Source organism: Gracilinanus agilis, chromosome 4, assembly GCF_016433145.1.
Source record: "Gracilinanus agilis isolate LMUSP501 chromosome 4, AgileGrace, whole genome shotgun sequence".
NCBI lineage: Eukaryota > Metazoa > Chordata > Mammalia > Didelphimorphia > Didelphidae > Gracilinanus > Gracilinanus agilis.
Genome location: NC_058133.1, coordinates 463020469 through 463040977, shown reverse-complemented (window position 1 = coordinate 463040977; position 20509 = coordinate 463020469). Strand labels below are relative to the sequence as shown.

Genomic DNA, 20509 nt, shown 5'->3' with positions numbered 1-20509 from the left:
CATTGTTTTCATCTTAGGGAGTCTTGGGGAGCAGAAGTTTTTGTGCCAGTGTTTTCCAAAGCCCATAAAGCCTGGGTAAGAGCCTAGTGGACAATACTTCTCTTCTCTCCCCACTCCACCCTGCAGAGTGGTCAAACCAGTCCAGGGATGAGGGCCGAATCTTTGTGGCAAGGAGCAGGGGCAGGGGCCAGGAGCTGGAATGTGAGACGGTCTAGGTGTGTAAGATCAAACCCCAGACACCCTGGGAAGGAAGTGGGTTAGTGGAGAAAGGAGGGGCTGGAGGTGCAGTCAGGGGAAGCTGAGAACAAGCCAGGCTGAGGGCAACAGCTTGAGAAAACATCCCTGACCAGGAAGGTACTAAAAGGGAGTTAAGCTAATTCGATCCAATATGGTACCTCCAAGTACAAGCTGTATTCTCAGTGGAACCCCTGGCCCCCATCATGCTTCAAAGGACTTCTCCAGAGCAGAGTTTGAATGGAAGATCCCATTCCTCAGATCCCCCAGAAGAAGGGAAGCCAACATCTGCTTTCATTTGTGTCTTTGAGTCTTCATTAGCAGGGCTCACACCTTGAGGTGGAGACAGCTGCTCTCAGCCTTGATAGAAGCCTCAGATGTGCCATGGCCGAGGCTTGTTCTTTGTGGTCACTCCTGCTCACACTGTGGCATCCTCCCCAGGACTGTGCTCCTCCCCGGACAGTGCCCTGATGTTCCCAAAATGACCCGCCCCTCTCATTTTCTCTTTTTAAAAAATCAACTTCTTTTCTCTTTGAGAGCAGATGGACTTGTTTTTGTCTTTGAAACTCCAGTTCTGAGAATCCGATTTGTTGTTTTCTGTGGGATCATAGATTTAAACTTTTGCCATATTACTACCTATTATGTAGGTATTATATCCTGCATGAATACATGTTTGCTAGACACGGGCATCTGCTTTCAGCCGGCGATTTTAGGTATTGAGGTAATTCACTCAAATGAGTAGCTGATACCCTGCCCCAGTCATTCGCAAGCTGCGTGACCCTGGGCAAGTCTATCTTCCTGTGCTGGCTTTCCTTGTTTCTAAGTTGAGGGGGAGATGGATTTGATGACCTCTCCAGTCTCTTCTATTTCTAAACCTTATAAACATTTCAGAGTAGCTTCTCAGAGCAGTGTTTTGCTCCATTCTAGAATGACTGACCAAAGTGACTCCTGGTTGCTTCTCAAAATGAATGGTCAGAATGATGTATTTGTAGGGAAAAGAACGGGACTGGACAGAATGAAAAATGGTGCCCTGAATGCTATTTCCAAGACTTTCTACTTCTCTAAAGATTGATTCTTGATATGTGTGGATAATTGGGAGTCGGGTGTATAGGATCACAGTTCCCGGAGAAGTGAATCTTTCTGTGCTGCTTATTGCTTGCCTTTAAATCATTCATGGGTTATCTTTCAGAGTGTTTTAAAGACAGAAGTACGTGGGGCAGTTGGGTGGCTCACTGGGTGGTTAGACAGCCAGGTTTAAGAGATGGGAAGTCTTAAATTTAAATCTGTCCTCAGATTAATTGTGGGACCCTGGACAAGTCACTTAACTCCCATTGCCTAGCCCTTACCACTGTTCTGCCTTGGAACCAATGCTTAGTATTGATGCTAAGAGAGAAGGTAGGGGTTAAAAAAATAAGAAAGGGACAGAAGTATGCCTTCCACACACCTGCTTCAAGAGTTTTCACTCAAAGAAAGACCGGGATCATCAGGCAAAAAAAAAAAAAAAAAGAAATTGGATAAATACTTGCTGGGGATTTTGTAGTTACATGGTAGGCAACAGTTGTTCTACCTGCCCTCTGAGGCTCCTTCCAGCTTTGGATTCTGTGATTTAGCCATTACCTCCAGGCCATTAAAGAAAAGGGTTCCATTGATGGAAACTTTAGAGTTGGCCCAACTCCACAGGATAACAAAAAGCATTTTGGATCATAAAACACACCCAGGAAACAGTGTAGGTGCCTCCGGAGACTGGGGGGGGGGGGGTGAGGGGCAGTTTGGAAAGAAAGATCAGAGCCCACCTCCTGGGGGTGTGTGTGTCTTCTCTGCCCACTCTGACTCCTCTAAACTTCTGGACTACATGGTTGTAACCCTCACTTGGTCATTGATCCGGTACTACCTTGTGACATTTTTCATATCGCCTTGAGCCTTTAATTTGGTCTTGGGCTACTTGGGAACTGGGTCTACTTTTATTCTTCCCAATATTTCTCAGTGCCTGGGGAATAGGTGCTTAATCTGATGGCAGAGAACAATGGTTTCAGTTTTTGTCCAGAATGACAGTCCTACACTTAAGACTCTGGCGCCTCACCATGGCACGGAGGTGATCTTGGGTTTGTGAAGGTTATGCTGCTTGTTAAGTTTGGGCAGGTCCCTGGGTCGGTGTCTTTGGGCATGGATCTGACACTGGTGGCTAGCCTAGCTAGGCTCAAAGAAGATATTCGCCACATTACAGCTGGTCACTAGAGAATACTTTTTTGTTTTAATGGCCATTGCGATTCATGAAATAAGCTTAGGCTTGAAGAGACTGGGATACACATGGGTGGTGAAAGTGTTCACACTCTCAATTCATGGAACGTTCCAAAATTTGACAGGTTTTCCACACTGGTTGGTTCTGACAACAGCACCCTCTGGGAATAGGTATGCTGGGGTACACCTTGATTTTTTTCTTTTTTACTCTTAGCTTCTGTCTTAGAATAAATACTGTATATCCATTCTAAGGCAGAAGAGTGGTAAGGACTAGACAATTGCGGGGGGGGGGGGGTTAAGTGACTTACCCAAGGTTACACAGTGAGGAAACATTTGAACCCAGGACCCCCTGTCTCTAGGCCTGGTTTTCCATCTCATACCTTGACTTCTAATGACAGGTGTCTGGGTTAGGAGACAGCAACTTACTGAGCAAGAGAAGGTCGAAGCTAAGAGTTTTGTGACTCTTGATGTGTTTGGGAGACTTGTAGGTCCATACCTTAAGAAGTCAATAATCAAGGATCTGTGACTTTGTGAGCACAGGCATTCCTTGCATCAATGGAGGCTGTAACCACTTGATGACTTAGCAAGAACTCTGGGTCATCCGAAGCTCAGAGAGGTTGGATTATTTGTCCACAGTCATGAAGTCAGTGATGGATTTGAACCCAGGCCTTCTAGATTCCAAATCTTATACTCTACCATGCCATGTGGCCTTTACACATATGTTCATTAAAAAAAAAGTTCTACGCATGAATTGCTGATGAGAACAGGTGGATAACACGCTCACAAGTTCTGCTTGTTAGTTTTATGGCAATTAAATTAAAAATTGCTCCCATGGAACAACGTTCATTATCCACTACTGACTCATCTTTATGAAAACAGGATCATGTTTACAAGCCAGGGTTTCAAAAGACACTTGAAGTTGTTTAATTTGAAAGGATTAAGTATTCCAGGCACTCTTTACAAAAGTACATTTGAGGAGGGAGGGGAAGTGGGAAGAGACAAGGGAACTGGGAAGGCCGGAGTATCAGGAACGCAAACTATGGCTGCAAATTGCATCGTGACCCTCTGAGTTACCCAGCTCCAAGCTCTGGAAGGTGTGGAGCATCAGTGTCTGCCCTGTATCCGTGCCATCTCCTGGAGGCCAGATGTGCTCCTCCCAGGACCCTAGGATCCTAGACATGGAAGGGAACTTGGAAGTTCTCTGCTTCAAGGCCCTCGTTGGTCTGAGGAGAAGCCAGACAGCAGGATGGAAGAGCCACTGGACTTGGATTCGAGGGCTCTGAGGGATTGGTTCTGCTAACACCCAGTCGTGAGGCTTATCTCTCTGAGGCTGTTTCCTCATCCTCAAAATGTTGATTTTTAAGGGCTTCTTCCAGCTCTAATATAATAAGGTTGTTGATTAAGCAATGGGTGACCATTCCAACTCCTCTTGGCATCAGAGTAAGCTGTAATTCTCTGATAGTGTGTACGTGAATGCACGCGGATGCACACATTTTTAAGCTAGAAGTGAACGCTCTCTCGACTTCTTCTCTTTCCCTCCCCTCTGCCCCAAATAAAATACACCTTGTTGCACAACATTTTTCATTTAGTACAAGATAAGTTTTCTTGGCAATATGATTTTACATGTTTTAATGTTGTCTCTGCTATAAAAAAAAAGGATGAATTCCCCATGAAACATTTGGCTTTACATGTATTAATGAACAATGGATGCTACTGTTAAGTGTCTGGACTTCATAACCAGTGACAAAGCTTTGCAACAACTTGATTATAATAACCAACATGTGAATCATACTTTTTTTTTTTTTACTTATCAACACACGATCTACAGCAAAACTTAAATACTAGACCTATAAAACCTAACTGGATTAGTTGGATCCATTGCAATATTTGTGCTTATTTGTCTCAGAAGATAGACTACTTGCAAAAATACACATTTTCTTTTGCATTTCCCCACCCCATATTACACTGTAGAAGAAATACATTATTCAGTGCATTTCCTAAGAAATAAACTTCATTATAGTATATATCTCTCTCTATATCTATGCCATAAAGTAAGAAAGAGCACAATGCAACTTTTAAGATTACCATTTAAAGAGAGGTAATAAACATAGAAGAGCGGCAGGCCCCCTCTCTAGTTGAGAAGTTTACTCGTGTATCATAATCCCTGTGAATGGGGGTCAAGGATGAGGATGAAATTCAGTGCACAGTACTGGCTTGGGACAATTTAAGGACCCCCCCTTCTACCCCCATTTATCCGGGGACATTGCTATTTCTCACCTGGTGGCACATGGACCACCACCAGATCAAACCAGGAACTCTGGGAATTTATGTACAATTTACGTATCAAACCACTTTACAGAGTGATTTCTACTTGGTGTCTTGCTTTCCGCATGAAGTGATGCCAGGAAAGAGGGAACAGATTTAAGGTTGCACATCAGGGACTCAAATTCACACACGTGAAAGACTTGTTAAATAGAAAATGGTGTCCCCAGAGAGGCACGGGACTCCCATTCTCTGAAGCCATTTATGGAGGGCGAAACATTCATCTGTCTGGGCTGGGTCTAGAGCAGTTTTGACTGCAGGGACTGGATTGATCCTGTATTTGGGGGAGCCTTTTGGGGCCTTGACAAGTTGACGCCCAGTTAAGAAATCATCCACTTTCTCCCTCCCATGAAATGTTTGCACTGTATATCTGTATCTCCTATAGAGAGTCCAGGAACGTCTAGGAACGGGACAGAAGCCCGACTCTGCTCAGCACAGAAGCCCGACTCTGCCCAGTGCTAAAAGGCTGGATTCTGTTAGGTTTCTTGCGGTGACATTCACTGGGATGAGAAGGGATTTGGATTCAGCTTTGGCCCGGGTGCGTCCAGTGGGGCCATGCCTCCTGCTGCACCAGAGCAAGCCGGCTGCTTTGGTAGGTAATCTTAATGAGCATTTCTGCTTTTTCTTTGCAATACTGGAAAGTCCAAGAATATAGTCACACTAAATTTATATTCTATATGCAGCGGCAGGCGTGTATGGTAACATGTACATGGATGTGTTATCTAGAGCGATGTAGGCTATGGAGCTATCTAGGCAAATGCTAATTTGGTTCCCAAGTGACAGCCGCCACATGCTGGACAGCACAGGGGGGCGGGGCTGTTCGGTAAAACCTCTGGAATTTGGACTTAAAACATTACAAAATGAGTAACTTTTAAGTTATTGCTTTTTGATTACATAGTAAATAAGATCCCATCATTCTGTCACAAGACACTTACACAGAATGTTGAACAATTTCCCCTTTCAAGTAATAGTCAGATTTTGGACTCAGCAGTTCTACACAGGACAGTAGATGCTCGAAGGACCATTCTGGGGGGGACGGGGCGGGGAAGGGAGTGACCCTTTGCAATCTCATTTCATCCAAGAATCGGTGGGAAGAGGAGCACCTCCGGGCTGGCTGCACCCGCAGGAGGCTCGGCAGGGCCGGCCCCTCCGCAGAGCAGCAGCCTTGTTTGGGAACAGTCTTGTGGATAAGAACGCTCTACAAGGGTTAAAAGCGGGGCAGATTTAGAACATTCTGGAGTCACGGAAGGTTCCATTTTCTGCCGGGAGAGGACCCCCTTCATGTGTTTTAGTCCTCTGGCAGGCAGGCTTATTTCAGGCACTTTTTATACATGTTCATCTGGAATAAAAATCTGCATGAATCATTTCTGCATAATTTAAAGTGAATGTTTCCCATCCCAGAATAGAGAGCAAGGTGCCACCTGGTCCCTAAATAGCTCCTCTCCATCACGACGCGATGGGGATTGTTCAGCCTGGAGACATCTCTGAGGTGCCTTTTCCAGCTTCGGTACAAAGATCGGAGACACAAAACCCAAGTTTCTACTTTAAAAAAATATAAAAAAGGTGAAAATACACTAAAAGGTGTCCTAAAGGAAATTTCCACCACTATCAAAATAAATAAGAGGAGCCGCCCCAGGGTCTGTGTCGGAGCTCTCCAGGGAACACAATGGAATGTGGGCGGGGCCGCGGGCACTAGCTGCTGGTGGGCAGGAGGATCTCGAGCTCTTTGCCATTGGCCACGACCGCATTGGCAGAGCAGCTGCCGGGCAGGTCTTCCGTGGTGCTCAGGGCAGCGGCCTGGGAAGGGGTTTTGGTCAGGGGAGCTGTAGGGGACGGCGTCGGGGTGAGGCCTGGCTTTTTTGGGGGGATGGGCGGAGGGTTCCCCCTCTCCGCGCGGGGGATGGTGGGCGATTTGATCCCGGGAGACAGGGGGCTCAGAGGGCTGGAGACCTTCCCCGGGGTGGGGGAGTGGCCGCTGTCGCCCCGCGGGCTACCGCTAGAGGCCAGATTGCGATAGTCTGTGCCAAAGGGGGAGCTGTTGGGAGAGACGGGCTTGATAGGCCCTTGCTGGCTAGTGAACCTGGACAGCACCTGAGTGACCGTGTTCCGGGCCAGCTGCTTGGCGGCCGAGTTGTCCACAAGGGTGGGGGACAGGTCCCTGGAGGGGGGACTCTGCAGGCCGCCGCTCTGTTGCTCCTGATCCGCCTGGACCTGGAATTTGTGCCGAGCCGCGTGAAACCTCTGGTTGATCCCCACTTGGTACGATGACTGGTAGCCGGGGCTGCCGGCCCCCGGCCCCATCAAGCGCTTGGTCAGGACAGGCGAGGAGCACGGCGAGGAGGTCAGAGAGGAGGCGGCGGTTCCGCCTGGAGACGGGGAGCTCTGTGAGGGGAGGGGCACGGGGGGCTCCAGCCCCACGGGAGACCCCCCATTCTCCAGCACGCTCTCTCTTGGGGGCACCGGGCTCTCTGCACCCCTGCCTGGGCACACCTCCCCGTCGCAGTGGCCATTGGCTTTGGCGTAGGGGTGTGCGGGTGGGGACAGGGTCCCGGCGGTTGCCGCCTTGGCCGCCCTTTCCCCGGGACTCTCTGTCTGGCAGGACGCGGAGGCCCGCTGTGGGGGATCGGTGGCGGTGCTCCGGGATACGGCCTCGCTGCCTTGCCCTTGCAGAGAGGCCTCCAGGTCCCTCAGGGTCCTTCTCAGCGCCTCCATCTCTTCTTTGAGGGTTCGGGTGCGATTCTCCTCGCGCTTCAGCTTGGCCCGCAGCTGCTCCCTCTCGATGTCAAACTCGGACAACTGCTTCTCCACCTGCGCCTCTGTGTGCAGGCCCCGCTTCCTCTCGGCCGCCAGCTCCTCCTCCAGCCGGCTGGCGCGGCTCCTCTCCTTCTCCAGCCGCAGGCTGAGCTCGCCGGCCTTCTGGCCCTCCTCGGCCGCCTTGCTGCTCGCCTTCTTACACTCCAGCACCAGCATGGACGAGAGCTGCTTGTGGCGTGAGCGCTCCTCCTCCAGCTGGCTGGACAGCTTCTTCTGCTCCTTCTCAAACTTCTTCACTTGGGACTTCTCAAACTCCAGCTAGAAAAACAAGAGCAGACACCCCCTCATTAGGGCAGGAATCCCGCATTCTGAGGCAGAGGCACAAAGGGCACCAGGACTTTTCTTTGCTCTGTAGACCCTTCCCTTCCATCTTAGAATCAGAACTCTGTATGGGTTCTGAGGCTCACTGGGGTCAAGTGACTTGCCCAGGGTCACACAGCTGGGAAGTGTCTAAAGCCAGATTAGAACTTAGGACCTCCCATCTCCAGGTCTGGCTCTCAATCCACTGAGTTACCCAGCTGCCCCCTAGACCCTCAGTTTAGATGGAACAATTGCTCAGTTTAAATTGTTCTTCAAAGTTTAGGAAGTGGTTTCTTGGCCACAATCTGTGAGGCATGGAGTGAAAGTATCATTATCTCAAGTTTACAGATAAGGAAACAGAGGCACAGAGGTTAAGTGATTTGCCTAGGTCCGGTAGTTTGCAAGTGTTGAAGCTAAGGCTTGATTGTGACTCTAAAACCAGGTTTCTTCCCATTATACAAGGATATAGAAAAAATGGAATAAATGCTTTAAGATATGATATAACAAACATATCGGTTCTTAACCATAAGCAAAAAGAAAATGCACTGGACTTAATCAGATGGTAGCAGCAATGTACACTGCAAAGGTCTCCGGATTTGGAGTCAGAGGATACAGGTTCTAACAAAACTACTTACCTGTGTGACTTTAGGCAAGTCACTTATCCAGTATAAAGTTCAACTTCCTCATTACTTAAAAAAAAAAAAAAAAAAAAAAAGCTGCCTAGGTGACCTTTCAGGTCCCTTCCAAAGGTAACATTAACAAAATTAATTTAAACACAATTGGGACTATAACTCAGCAGGATAGTATGGCATCATTTTTTAAAAATGGAGAATGGGATGGGTAGGGAGAGGGAATCCAAGGATGAAGATGACATTCCCATAGCCTGACGCACCTGCTGGGTCAGTCGCTCTCGCTCCTTCTCCAACATGTAGGTGATATTGTCTCCGTCGGCAGTGTCTTGGGCGTGTCTCTGTCTTTCTTCCTCAAGATCTAGGATTACCTTCCGAGGACAAAAAACCCATAATAAATCATCTCTAAGTATCAAAACTGCATCATATTTTCTTATAATTTAATCAAGAACCAGTGAGACAGGCCTGAAGGTTACACATCACATAATACTGGACTGGAAAGAAACATCAGAGATCATCGAGTTCTACCCATGTCTAACTGATGAACTTTTACTGTACTAAAAACCTAATAAGTGACCTTAAAATGTGAGTTCAATAGATTGGCTGTCTCTCTATTATGTTCTCCTTGTTTAATCCAATTTGCCCTATCCTTGCTTTCACTCCCCCTTTTCCCCTCATAACTAAAAATCTCTTTTTTAGTGCCCCTTGATGTACATATATTTAAAAACCCAAGTTGGTTTATCAATTCAGTGTCTCCAACAAGGGACTCCTCAGATCACTTTCCCCTCTTTTTTTTTTTTTTAGCTTTGTGTAATCAGAATTCCATTCATGAAAGATTTCTGTCTTTCCTGTGGTGACTTCCACTGCAGAATTGTTGTCCATATTTTCCTAACTTTCCTTCACCTGAACCTTTTAATATTGGATGTTCTCAAATCCAGGGAGCATGCCAGAGTCTGCATGTTTAGCTTTCCTAGTCTTTTCCATAAAACATTCTAAAATGCAGTGGTTACAGCCTTTCGAGAGAGTGGACCTCAAAACCCAAGTCAATTCAACACTAAAGATGACAGAATGGACTACAGTAACTAAATGAGGTGACTTCCTTACTGTATCCTGATTAGTTATAATATGTTAAGAGTTCACAGACAATATGGGGCAGCGAGGTAGCACAGCAGATAGCCAGGCTGGGAGGCAGGTGAACCTGGGTTCAAATCTGGCCTTAGACACATCCTAGCTGTGTGACCCTAGGCAGGTCACAACCCTGATTGCCTAGATCTTGCTGTTCTTTTGTCTGAGAATTGTTAAGACATAGGGTGAAGGTTTAAGAAAAATGAAAGAAAAAAAGGGAACAAAGATCTCATTCAATCTAATGCTCTCATTTTACATGAAAAATGGTTAGACTTGCCCAAGGTCACACAGCCAGGAGGAAGCAGGGCTGTGATTCAAAACTAGATCCCCTAACTCCAGGTTTACTTCACATCAAGCATGCTGTTTCTCAAATGCCACACAAATCCAACAGCCATATCATAAGAATGGAGGAGGTAAAAATGAACATTTTGCCTTAGAACCAGACATTCTTGACATACAATGTAATCTGGATGCTACAAAATTATGATGAATGGTAAGGCTTGGCTCACCAAAAGAAATATGAAAAGAAACATGTCTCTGATTTTTTGAATAGGTTAGTAGTATTAGCAATAGTTGAGTATTCCATAAGGCATTACCCCAGGTAGACAAGGCTATTTTTCCCCTAAAAGGAGTATGAAACCATCCTTGAGTCTTAAGTGGCCCAGAGGATTCACTCAAAGCACCAAAAGAACTTCCTGGTAGCTTATTTACAAAAGCTGGCTTGGGGAAGAGTCAGGAGCTCCTCTTCTGCTTCACAACAGAAAGCCAGGGAAAGTCTGCTGAAGCAAGTCAACACTGTGTCTTTGCTCAATAGCTTTTCCATGCTATGGTTGAATAAACTTTGTTTTCTTAAATATTTTATTTATTTGAATCTACTTTCTTATCCTCCCACCTGCTAACCTTCCAGTTGAAAACACAGGAAAAACAAAACTCATCATCAACATATATCAAAACAAATCTCTACATTGGCTACATCCAAAAATAGTTGTCTCCTTCCGAATTCTGAGTCCTTCATTTCTCTGTCAGGGGGTGAAGAACATGTTCATCGACAGTCCTATGGAATCCTGGTTGGTCATTATGCTGATCAGAGCCTGGCACATTTATATATATACCTTTACTTGCTCATCTATTCTCCAATTTATGGTACTCCCACTGACTTCTGTTCTTTGTCACTCTTATATTCTTATATACACTGAAGAGTTTGTTTTGCTTAGGAACTAATCCTTTCCTTAATCTTAATCTCCTTTACTCCTATTGTCTTGCTGAGCAAAATATATTTCTGTACTCAATTCTGTGTGTATGTGTGTGTGTGTGTATTCTTTCTTTAGACGAGTTCAAAGAAGAGTAAAGTTCAAGTGTCAACCAATTCCACTCCTCCTTTTTTTTTTTTTTTTTTTTTTGGTAGAGCCATCTTACCTATGCACATTGATTATGTGAGAATTTCCCCTAACTTTCTTTTCTATTTCGACCTGGTGTATTCCTCTTCCACGAACTTTCTTTTCTTAAGGTCATCAAGAACCAACAAAATCATATCTAATTGGATTCCTTTTATGACACATGATGATGATGGGGCTCCAACAGGGCACTCATGTTTAAATGTTAGCACTTGTCCTTGTTGAGTTCTTTTATGTTTAACTTTTTATGTTTCTCTTTGGTCTATCTGAACTTCAAAGTTTCTTCTATTTTCCTTTTTTTTTTTTTTTTTGGCCTTTTGATTTTGATTTAACATTTCCTGTTGCTTTTGAAGTCATTATTAACTTCTATTTGGTCCCATTTTCAAGAAGATTGTTGCTGGGGCAAGATTTGTGCCTTTTGTGTCAAACTGTTCATTCCCTTTCCAATTCTTTCTTCTATAGCTCTCATTTCTTTTCCAGTTTTCCTCTTAAGTGCTCTTATTCCATTTATAAAAATATTTTTAGCTCTAAAAAAAAACCACCAAAACTCTTGCCTCTTCTAGGAATTCTAATTAAATTTGTGTTCATTCTGTTTTCTCCATGACTTTGCTTGTAGATGTTTGAGTTATTCTCTTCTTCTCTTTTTGTGTATTGAGAGCCCCTGTCAACCTACTAGCTCATTCTGGTGGTTTTTTGTTTGCCCATTCTTCTAGCCTTCCTGTCTTTGGAGTTGATCTTAGGGCTGGGATTTGCCATACTTCTGGAGGGAAAGTCTGTGCTAGCTAGTCCTGTTGCTGCTTTCTTGGCATAGTGAGTGTTGTATTTTTCTAGGATCTTAGGGAGAGCCTGGGGACCTGTAGTGTTCCCTGTTTCAAGATCAGTCTGATTTAAGGCAAAGTCTGATGGCTGCTCCCTTAATCTGAACTCTGCAAATTCCTGACCTGACCTGGGTTTGGGTCTGTGTAAGAGTAGACTGCTGCTGGACACTGTCTCTATCAGCCATCTGGAAAGCTCTATTGGTTTAAAGTGGGAGAACTGTGGAGTCCTGTTTGGTCTGGGATTCTGGCCTCTAATTTTTTTGAAGGTGGACTAGATGCTGGAAGAGAGACCCTACTATATATGAGCTTGGGGTCTGAACTACACTATTGCTACTGCTCACTTCTGAACCTTCTCATTCCTCTGAACACAACCCAAGTCCTTCCTACCTGGAAGTTACTCCCCTGCACAGGTCCCCTTTCTTACACCACACTGGAACTGTGATCTGGAACTGAGCTGAAGGCAAGAAAGCTGCCAGTTGGCACCTATCCCTGTCACAGTGTCCTGGTATGAGCCTGGGACCTCCTTTTGTCCTAGTGTACAGCCTCCCTGGGTGCTTCAGGACTCTACTCACCTAATCTGACCCCCATCCCCAGTGTCTGTAGACTTCCTTTCTGTCCTTCCATGCCAACTTAGACTAGACAAAGAACTGCTCTCGATTTCCCTATCAGAATCTGGCTTGGGGCATTTTCTCAATCTGTCTGGAGTCTGGAGGAGTCTGTGCTTGGGGGAGTAGTGCTTTCCAATACTCTACCATTTTGGCTCTGCCCAAAACTTCTTTTCTTAATGGGCAGATGGTCTATAGGTATCTCTTTTCATTTGAATCCCAGACTTCAAATAGGAGCCTTGAGTCAGGCCCAGGGTCTATAACAGGGAGGAATGGAAATGCCAAATAGCAGACTTCCTAATACAGTGGTACCTTGACACATGAGTTTAATTCGTTCCATGGCCAAGTTCATAACTCAATTTGCTCGTGTGTCAAATTAAATCTCCCCATTTAAATGAATGGAAATGTAATTAATCTGTTCCACCCCCCCATATACAATTTTTTTGTTTTATATGCTTTTAAATACAAAAAAGTACTTTATAAATAAGAAATAAATATATTTATAGATAATAAGAAAGAATATAAAGAAATAAACTTGCTTATGAAATGTTATTTACCTTCAAGATCAGATCAAGATGCTGGTGGAGAAGGTTTTCATTTTGTGCACTATTGTTTAACATAACTTACTCTCTACACACGTAACGCTACATTTAAATGCAAAATTGACCCTACACATTACTTAGGATATGTAACTTTATTGCTAAACTTAATTGTTATTTTTTTTACTTTACTCATCATTTTTCTTCATTGAATTTGCGCTGTTTTGCCACACCTTCTTCCATTTCACTTAGAGGCCATTTAAAGGAAACCTTTCTATGGAAGTTTATTTGTTCTTCCCTTTCAGAACATTTTGATAATGTGTGAAACAAGTGTCATCACACAGCTCCAACGCACACCCTGTTGGAACTTTTTCTGGGTATCTTTTTTTCTTTTTTTGGAAAAAAAAAAAAACCACCAAACTTTATTTGGGTTGTAACTGTTACACAAGCCTGCCACCTACTGTGTGACACCCATCCTTTTCAGCCCCCTGAGAAGAGACTGAGCACTCTCTCCTTTCTGGTCTCATTTTTTATCTTCTTCTTTCTTCTCCTTTTTGCCATCCTTAGTAGCCTGTGAGGCCAGGGAGCCCATGGCATTCCAGATGGCCTCATTGAGGTCCATGCCTGGAAAATATAACCTTTAAAGACTCCTGCTTTAAAACTGAACATGTTGATATACCAAGATTGTATTCCTTTGCCAAGTTGCAAACATGCACACTTTGCTCATGTTTTTTGATGATTTCTTGCTTTAATTTCATGGACATCACCCATCTCTTCTTCTCAGCACTGCCCTTGGCACTAATTTTCTTAGAACCCATGGTTAAAAGTTAAGAAATTTGCCCCCCCAAAACAAAACTGATAAAGACAAAAATAAAGAAAAAAGCAAAAGCAATTCAATACAGATGCTCGCACAGCCAGATAAACACTGAACTAAACAAGACAGCCTCCTGTAACTTGTGAAACCGAATGTTCAGCAGGATATCTAGTGGAGGGTGGTAGGATTGTGATTCAAATATCCACTCATGACTTAAAGCAAAACATCCTGATTGTGACTGCTCGTATCTCAAAATGAGCACTTAAGGTGCTCATGTATCAAGGTACCACTGTATGTTGGTCACTTTTGTTTACTTTTATTTCTTCCTCTTTAAAAAAAAAATCATTATAAGGGACGGCTTTTCTCAAGAGGAAATAGAGGGAGGGATAGAGTGGGAAATGGAGGGTATTTCAATAGATATCAAATAATAAAGATACAAATAAAAATTTATTTCTAAAAGCAATGTCATAGGATTCTACCTAATTATAAAAAAGAGAATGAAGGTCTAAAAAAGATATCCAGATTTTACTACAGAATATTCGGACCAGAGGGGGCCTCTCCACAGCATTAAGTGTTCAGTATAGGTACACAGTCAGTGCTTCTGATGCTTCTCTGTCTTCATGCTTTGTACAACCCATCCTTGTTTTCTCACTTTCATTTGCTAACAGTTTTCCTGACTGGAGAATAAAAATTCCTTGCATGTGGCTCCAAGGAGGGTTTAGAGCCTACTACAGCTGCTTTGGTGGCTATACTATAACTAAAGTGTAGCTGAAAGAGCTTAAATTCTTCCACTTAACCGAGCCCAATACATGCCTTTAGATTTCAAGTGTCTTTTAAAAAAACAGATTTAATCTTACACGGAAATATAATATTATGGAATTTGGTGTTAATTTTAACTCCCTTCTACCCCACCCCCAGCAACAGAAAAGGAGCAATAAATCTTTCTAGGACCACCTTCTTGAATAGATCTGTCAGCCTCTACAGCTACTTGTTTTCCTTGGTGGACAAATGAAAATGATACTGTCTGTTCTACCTTCCTCCCAGAGTTGTTGGGAGTGAAGGTCTTATTACATAACTAAATAAAAACACTTTGGAAAGTATAAAGTTCTACACAAGAAACCCCTAGTGCCACCTGCCACACCGTGCCTTCATGTTTTCTAATTGAATCTTGCACCTGAACTCAGCAAAGGAATCAAGCTTAGTTAAGAAGATGTGTGGCAGCTAAGGGGTTTGATTCAGGGGATCCTCCTAGTGACCTTGGGATTCCTGGACTTTGAATCACCAAAGCAGTTTCTTCAGGGCCAGTGGTCTCCCACTGAATGCCCCCATGCCTCCCTCTGTGTTGGCCCAAAGTCAGAATAATACTGAGGAAATGCCGATTCTTGCCAGTACCTTGTACGGGCCAGCTCTGAGCAGCCAATGACAACAGACCGGGAAGTCAACCAACAGGCACCAGAATTCCAATGGGATGAGGTCAGGGAAAGCACAGGTCTGCTTTCATGACTAGCAGTCAAGTCTATAAGACTTAGGAGAAAAAGTAATTTCTAACAGGCTGGGATTGCCCTAAGGTAACCATTACTAGGCAGTGTTCATGGTTTTAGAAGCAGAAAAATACAACGAAATTCAAAATAGGGAATAAATGAAAACCTAGGAGGAAGTGTGTGTGCGTGTGCACAAACATGTATGTTTATATTTAGGTAACTGTACACAGGGATTTTACTGGCTATAACTTTCCCCAAATATCTGTTAACCATACAGAGTTATCATTTATGTAAGCAAACAGAGAACACTGCGTTCAATTATAAACTTTGTCCCGTCTCAGTGTGCTGCCAAAGCTCAGACAGCATCAAGAGCTGGACAAACAGCATTCTCGAGTGGTGTAACAAGAAGGAATGTTATCTGAATGAACAGACCTAGTACACTCCCAAACTTCACATTTGGAATAAGAGAAGAAGAATGCAACCCCCAACTTCAAGTCCTGCCTCTAAAGAAGGGAGCCCTAACGTAGGGTTCACAGACAAATCTTAGGAGCTTCATGAATTGGGATGGGGAAAAAAAAAACTACATCTTTATTTTCACTAACCTCTAATTGAAATTCAGGATTTCCTTCAATTCTCTATGTAAGGCAACAAATATTATTCTAAGAAGAGGTCTGTCTTCTTCACAGACTGCCAAAGGGCCCACGGACACAAAGGAGGCTAAGAATCCCCACTCTAGGTACTCTGGAATTCTTCTAGCCACTTCTAAGGATGGTAAACAGCTGCCACAAGAGAGCAAAGGGCAGTACGGAGTGGGTCCTCGCCTGGCTTTTGGCAACACCAGCATAGCTGAGTGAACCCACCTTGCGGTGTCGACTCTCCGCAGCAGCCAGTTGGGACAGCATACGTTCTTGCATGTTTCTGCACTGCTTCATCACTGCCTTAAGAACAGACAGGGGGTGGGGGCTGACAGGTTGCTTATCCCCATGATTTTCCTCCTTGAGTGTTTCAAAGTCTCTCTGAAGAGCCATTAAAGGATCACTGATGTTATATTTTCCATAGCGCTCTTCAATGAAAGTGTCTCGGTGTTGGGCCTGAGAAAAAAACCAGAAACACACACACAAAAATCATCAAATGTTTGCTTAATAACATAAAGTGATAATCCAGTTGAAGAGGGAGGTTGAAAACCTGGAATTATATAAAAAAAGAGGGTGCAGTGAAGAATCTGCTTAAGAATCAGAGCAAGCTATTTAAATATAGATACAGGCCTAGACCTGGGTTTGAATACAGACGTGGCCCCTTTCTCTCTGTATGGTCTTGACCACAACTTTTCACCTCCCTGAACCTCAGTTTCTTCATATGTAAAATGCAGATGATAACATCTGACCAGCCTATCTTACATGGGTGCTTTGTTAACTGTAGAAAGCTGTAAAAATAGGAGCTATTATTCATGAATAGAATGTTGCAGAGAACACTAGATATGGAGTCAGAAACTCTGGGTTCAAATTCCAGCATTCTTCAATTTACTGTTTGTGACTGTGGACAATCAGATGTCTCCAAGCCTTGATGTTGTTTTTTTTTCCCCCATCTGCAAAATGAGGGGAGAGGATTAATCTCAAGGACTCTCTTACAGCACTTAGGTTCTGTCCTGCCTTCCAGTTACTTGTGCATTTGTGTGTAATGCCTGGGAAACTAGGAATATATAATAAGCATTGGATGGATTGAATTGCCTCATCTTTACTAGGGACGTTGGTTTTGTCCTTATTCTATCTTCTGTGCTTTAACAAGATGGCTTTGAGTGCAGCTACTTCTATTTATTCATATGTAATTTCTTAAGGTACTTTACAAAAAGCATGAAAGTTAAAATATAGTTAAGGAAACACAAAAAGCAGAGCAATAAGCTTTGCTGTAGAAGGAAGAAGCTGATGTTGAATTATAAAAATTCTCATCATTTATCCATTTCTCTTAACTATTTCAGCAGAACTTACCATTATCTTTACACCACTGCCCACAAACAGGAAACCATTTGTAAGAAAGGGAAACCCACAACTAAAATAGCTATGGAGAAGAGATTTTAATGAAAACCAATTCCTCCCCCTGACCCTGAAAATAAAACAAACATGGAACTTATTTCTTTCAATGGATTCACACTTATTTTTGTAGTTCCTACCTACCTAAAAGTGCATTTGTATATTAATTACAAATAGATTTCCATCAGAATTTTACCTAAATATTTTTTCAGGCATTTTGCTATGTTTTAAATTTGTCCTTAAAGAAGATGATTTTTTTATAATTATAAAGTAGGCTATGATTAAGCTGGGCTCCTGTATCAACTCTCCTTCCTCTAAAGGGCTAGTCATAGCATCTTTAAGAGCTTTAAGAAGGCTCCCCTCAGGGTCTACATCTGAATCAACCCATGGCTGAACGAGAATCCTAATATTCCTAGAAAGTGGTCATCTAGACTCAGTTTTGGGGCCTCCAGTGAAATGAGCAAACTACCTCCCATTCTGTTTTTGGATGGTGCTAATTATCAGGATGTTTTTCTTTAAATCAAGCTTAAATGTATTTCTCTGCAATTTTGACCCACTGCTACTAGTTCTGCCCTCTGAAACTAAACAGAACATTTTTACACCCTTTCTTCCACATGGGAATGCTTTGAACACTTGAAGATAACTGTCATGTCCATTCTTAACTCTTTTCTGTGCTAAATAGCTTCGGTTCCTTCAACTAATCTTGCTATGACCAAGTTGTTCAGTTCTCCCATCATCCTGGAAGCCCTATTTTAGATAAGCTCCTGCTGGTCTATGTATTTCCCAAAATATGATGCCTGTAAATGGAATACTTTACTCCAGGGTGACTTGATCTGAGCATAAAGAGGAATTATTACCTCCCTCATACTGGAAACTATGTTTCTCTTAATATAGCCCAGGGCAGCATTTACTCTTTGGGCTGCCACACTGTTGACTCACAATGAGTTTGCTATATAGTATGGTAAAAATCAATCAGAAGATTAAGAGTCACACTGAAAAATCTGAGGTGCTGTATCTAATGGCCTGACCAAAGTTTGGGCTTAGGGATAATTTAATCACATTCTACCAATCTGAGCAATTCTGATTTAAGCTGACTTTGCTACATGCTTATATGACCATGTTGACCACATTGTTAGTCTTTGGATAATATAATTATCTCACTCATGCACTTTCTTCTACTTGAGCTTTGGAGAATGGAATGTTAATGATCATCTTTTTGGCCTTAATTTAACTAGGTGTATTTTTAGAGGGAAAGAAAAGGGATCCTAGAGCTGTAAAGGACAAGACAGGATACTCTTTTCCAGCTCCAAATTATACAGGCAAGCTGTACCGGGGATCTACAATCAGTGCCAAGAGGGAGGGTTGTCAAAGAAACAGATGCACATACATACATGGGGGTAGGGGAAGAGAGAGATTAGGGGAAAGAGGGGGAGAGGGAGAGAGACAGACAGACAGAGACAGAGAGACCAGATCTTTATTCAGCTACCAATAGTAATGTGTTTTATGTTTATATAAAAAGCAAGGCTCTAAGTGACACAAGAACTTGATCGTCTTAAAGGGCAGTTCTCAATTTTTCTTATAGCTTGCTTGCTTGCTGGTGAAGAACTAATTTCCCTCCAACACTTAGTTCTTTTGGATATGGCACAAAAATGCTAGATCAATAACCCACCGTAGGACGAATATAAGTTTGCAAGCCTATAAACTGCTCCAAGGGAATGTAAGTGTCCCTGCAGGCAGAAGCAAGGCCACTTTCTCAGTGTGTCATCTATTCTGACTCACAGGAGAGTTTCCCTTGAAGCCAGTGGTACTGAAAGCAGTCTCAGTTCTGAGAACAATGATTCCCTCTGTGAGAGGCTTTTGATTCTTTGATGAGATTTAATGCTGACGGGCCATTAAGGATGATCTGGTTCAATGGCTTCATTTTACAAATGGAGAAACTGAGACCTAGAGCACAGTAGAGAAGACAGGGATTCAAATCCAGATCTCTGACTCTAAATCAGTCCAACATTCTTTCCACTTTGTCATGCAAGTATGCTATCCTGGAGGGCCAATGACAACCCTGTCCTGTGGAACTTCTCTCCATGTCTTCCTGTGGAGCATAAGGGCCATTTCTTGGTTATCCCTTGCTCTCAGAACATAACTGCCACAGTCACTGAGAGTTAGTGGTCCACCTCCATGGCCACAAAGAAGTACTGAAGACAGGAAAGAAATTAAATAAAAAGAAGCATCTAACCAATTCATTTTCCCATCCTGGGAAAAAGTTACTCTTTGTCTCTTTTTTGGGATACCATGTTGGGATGAACTGGCATGGATGGACTGTGGATGTTCTTCTGATGTTGGATCCACTGAGAAGCCGTCTCTCAGCTTTGAGTGTATATACTTTTAAATCTTAAATAATACAACTTCCTTAAACACCAACTCTGTGATTATCTTGTATAATTTAATAAGTATCGTGGAGTTACCAGTAATATATGAAGAGATGCTTTGCTGGCAAGGTCTCAGTTGTTAGGTTGTCTGTTTTCTCTTAGAGTACTTGCACAGTAATTAGATAAATCACTTGTACAGTAATTACAAGTTACATGAAATTGGTGGCTTTGCATACAAATGAAAAAGAACCTGTGGAAGGAATCTAAAAAATACTTGTAAGATTTTTATCCTTTTGGTCTTATAAAAAAACTCAATCATTTTGACTCCATCCTTAAATGTGATCAAGATCAGAAAGGTGGAATCAAAACACCGGATTGGACATAGATTGGATATAGATGGAGTTTGGGAGCAATTTTTATAAGACAGATCAATTTCAGAACTGGCAGACTTTACTGAGTAAAAATAAGTCAAATTGGTTGGAAATGATCAGTTTAGCAGCAGGATATGGCCATATCTTGATAAGGAAGTATAATATAGTGGGAAGAGCACTGGATTATGATTCAGATATCCTGGCTCTATCACCTACTGGCTTTGATTCTGGAGAAGTAACTTTACAGCTCTGAACGAGACTATATAAATCTTTACGTTTCTTCTTTCTAGCTTTAATATTCTGTAAAATTAGGATAATAATAACAACACTAATTTTATGGTGTTGCTATGAAGATCAAATGAGACAATAAATTTAAAGTGCACTAACAACCTAAAAAGCATTCTATAAATTGTTTGTTATTATTATTATTCT

The 20509-nt window shown here is 42.9% G+C and overlaps 1 protein-coding gene across 1 annotated transcript in view; it reads right to left on the bottom strand.

Annotated features, from left to right (window-relative positions):
* Nucleotides 1-6482: 6482 nt before the first annotated feature.
* The window catches only part of CTTNBP2NL (CTTNBP2 N-terminal like), a 68217-nt gene continuing 54190 nt past the window's right edge, over nucleotides 6483-20509 (bottom strand). Inside the window, exons 3-5 of the mRNA XM_044672328.1 lie at nucleotides 16174-16404; nucleotides 8801-8908; nucleotides 6483-7866 (exon numbers count right to left, since the gene is read on the bottom strand). Coding sequence (XP_044528263.1) covers nucleotides 6487-7866; nucleotides 8801-8908; nucleotides 16174-16404 — 1719 coding nt within the window. The 3' untranslated portion in view covers nucleotides 6483-6486. The remainder of the gene's footprint in view (nucleotides 7867-8800; nucleotides 8909-16173; nucleotides 16405-20509) is intronic.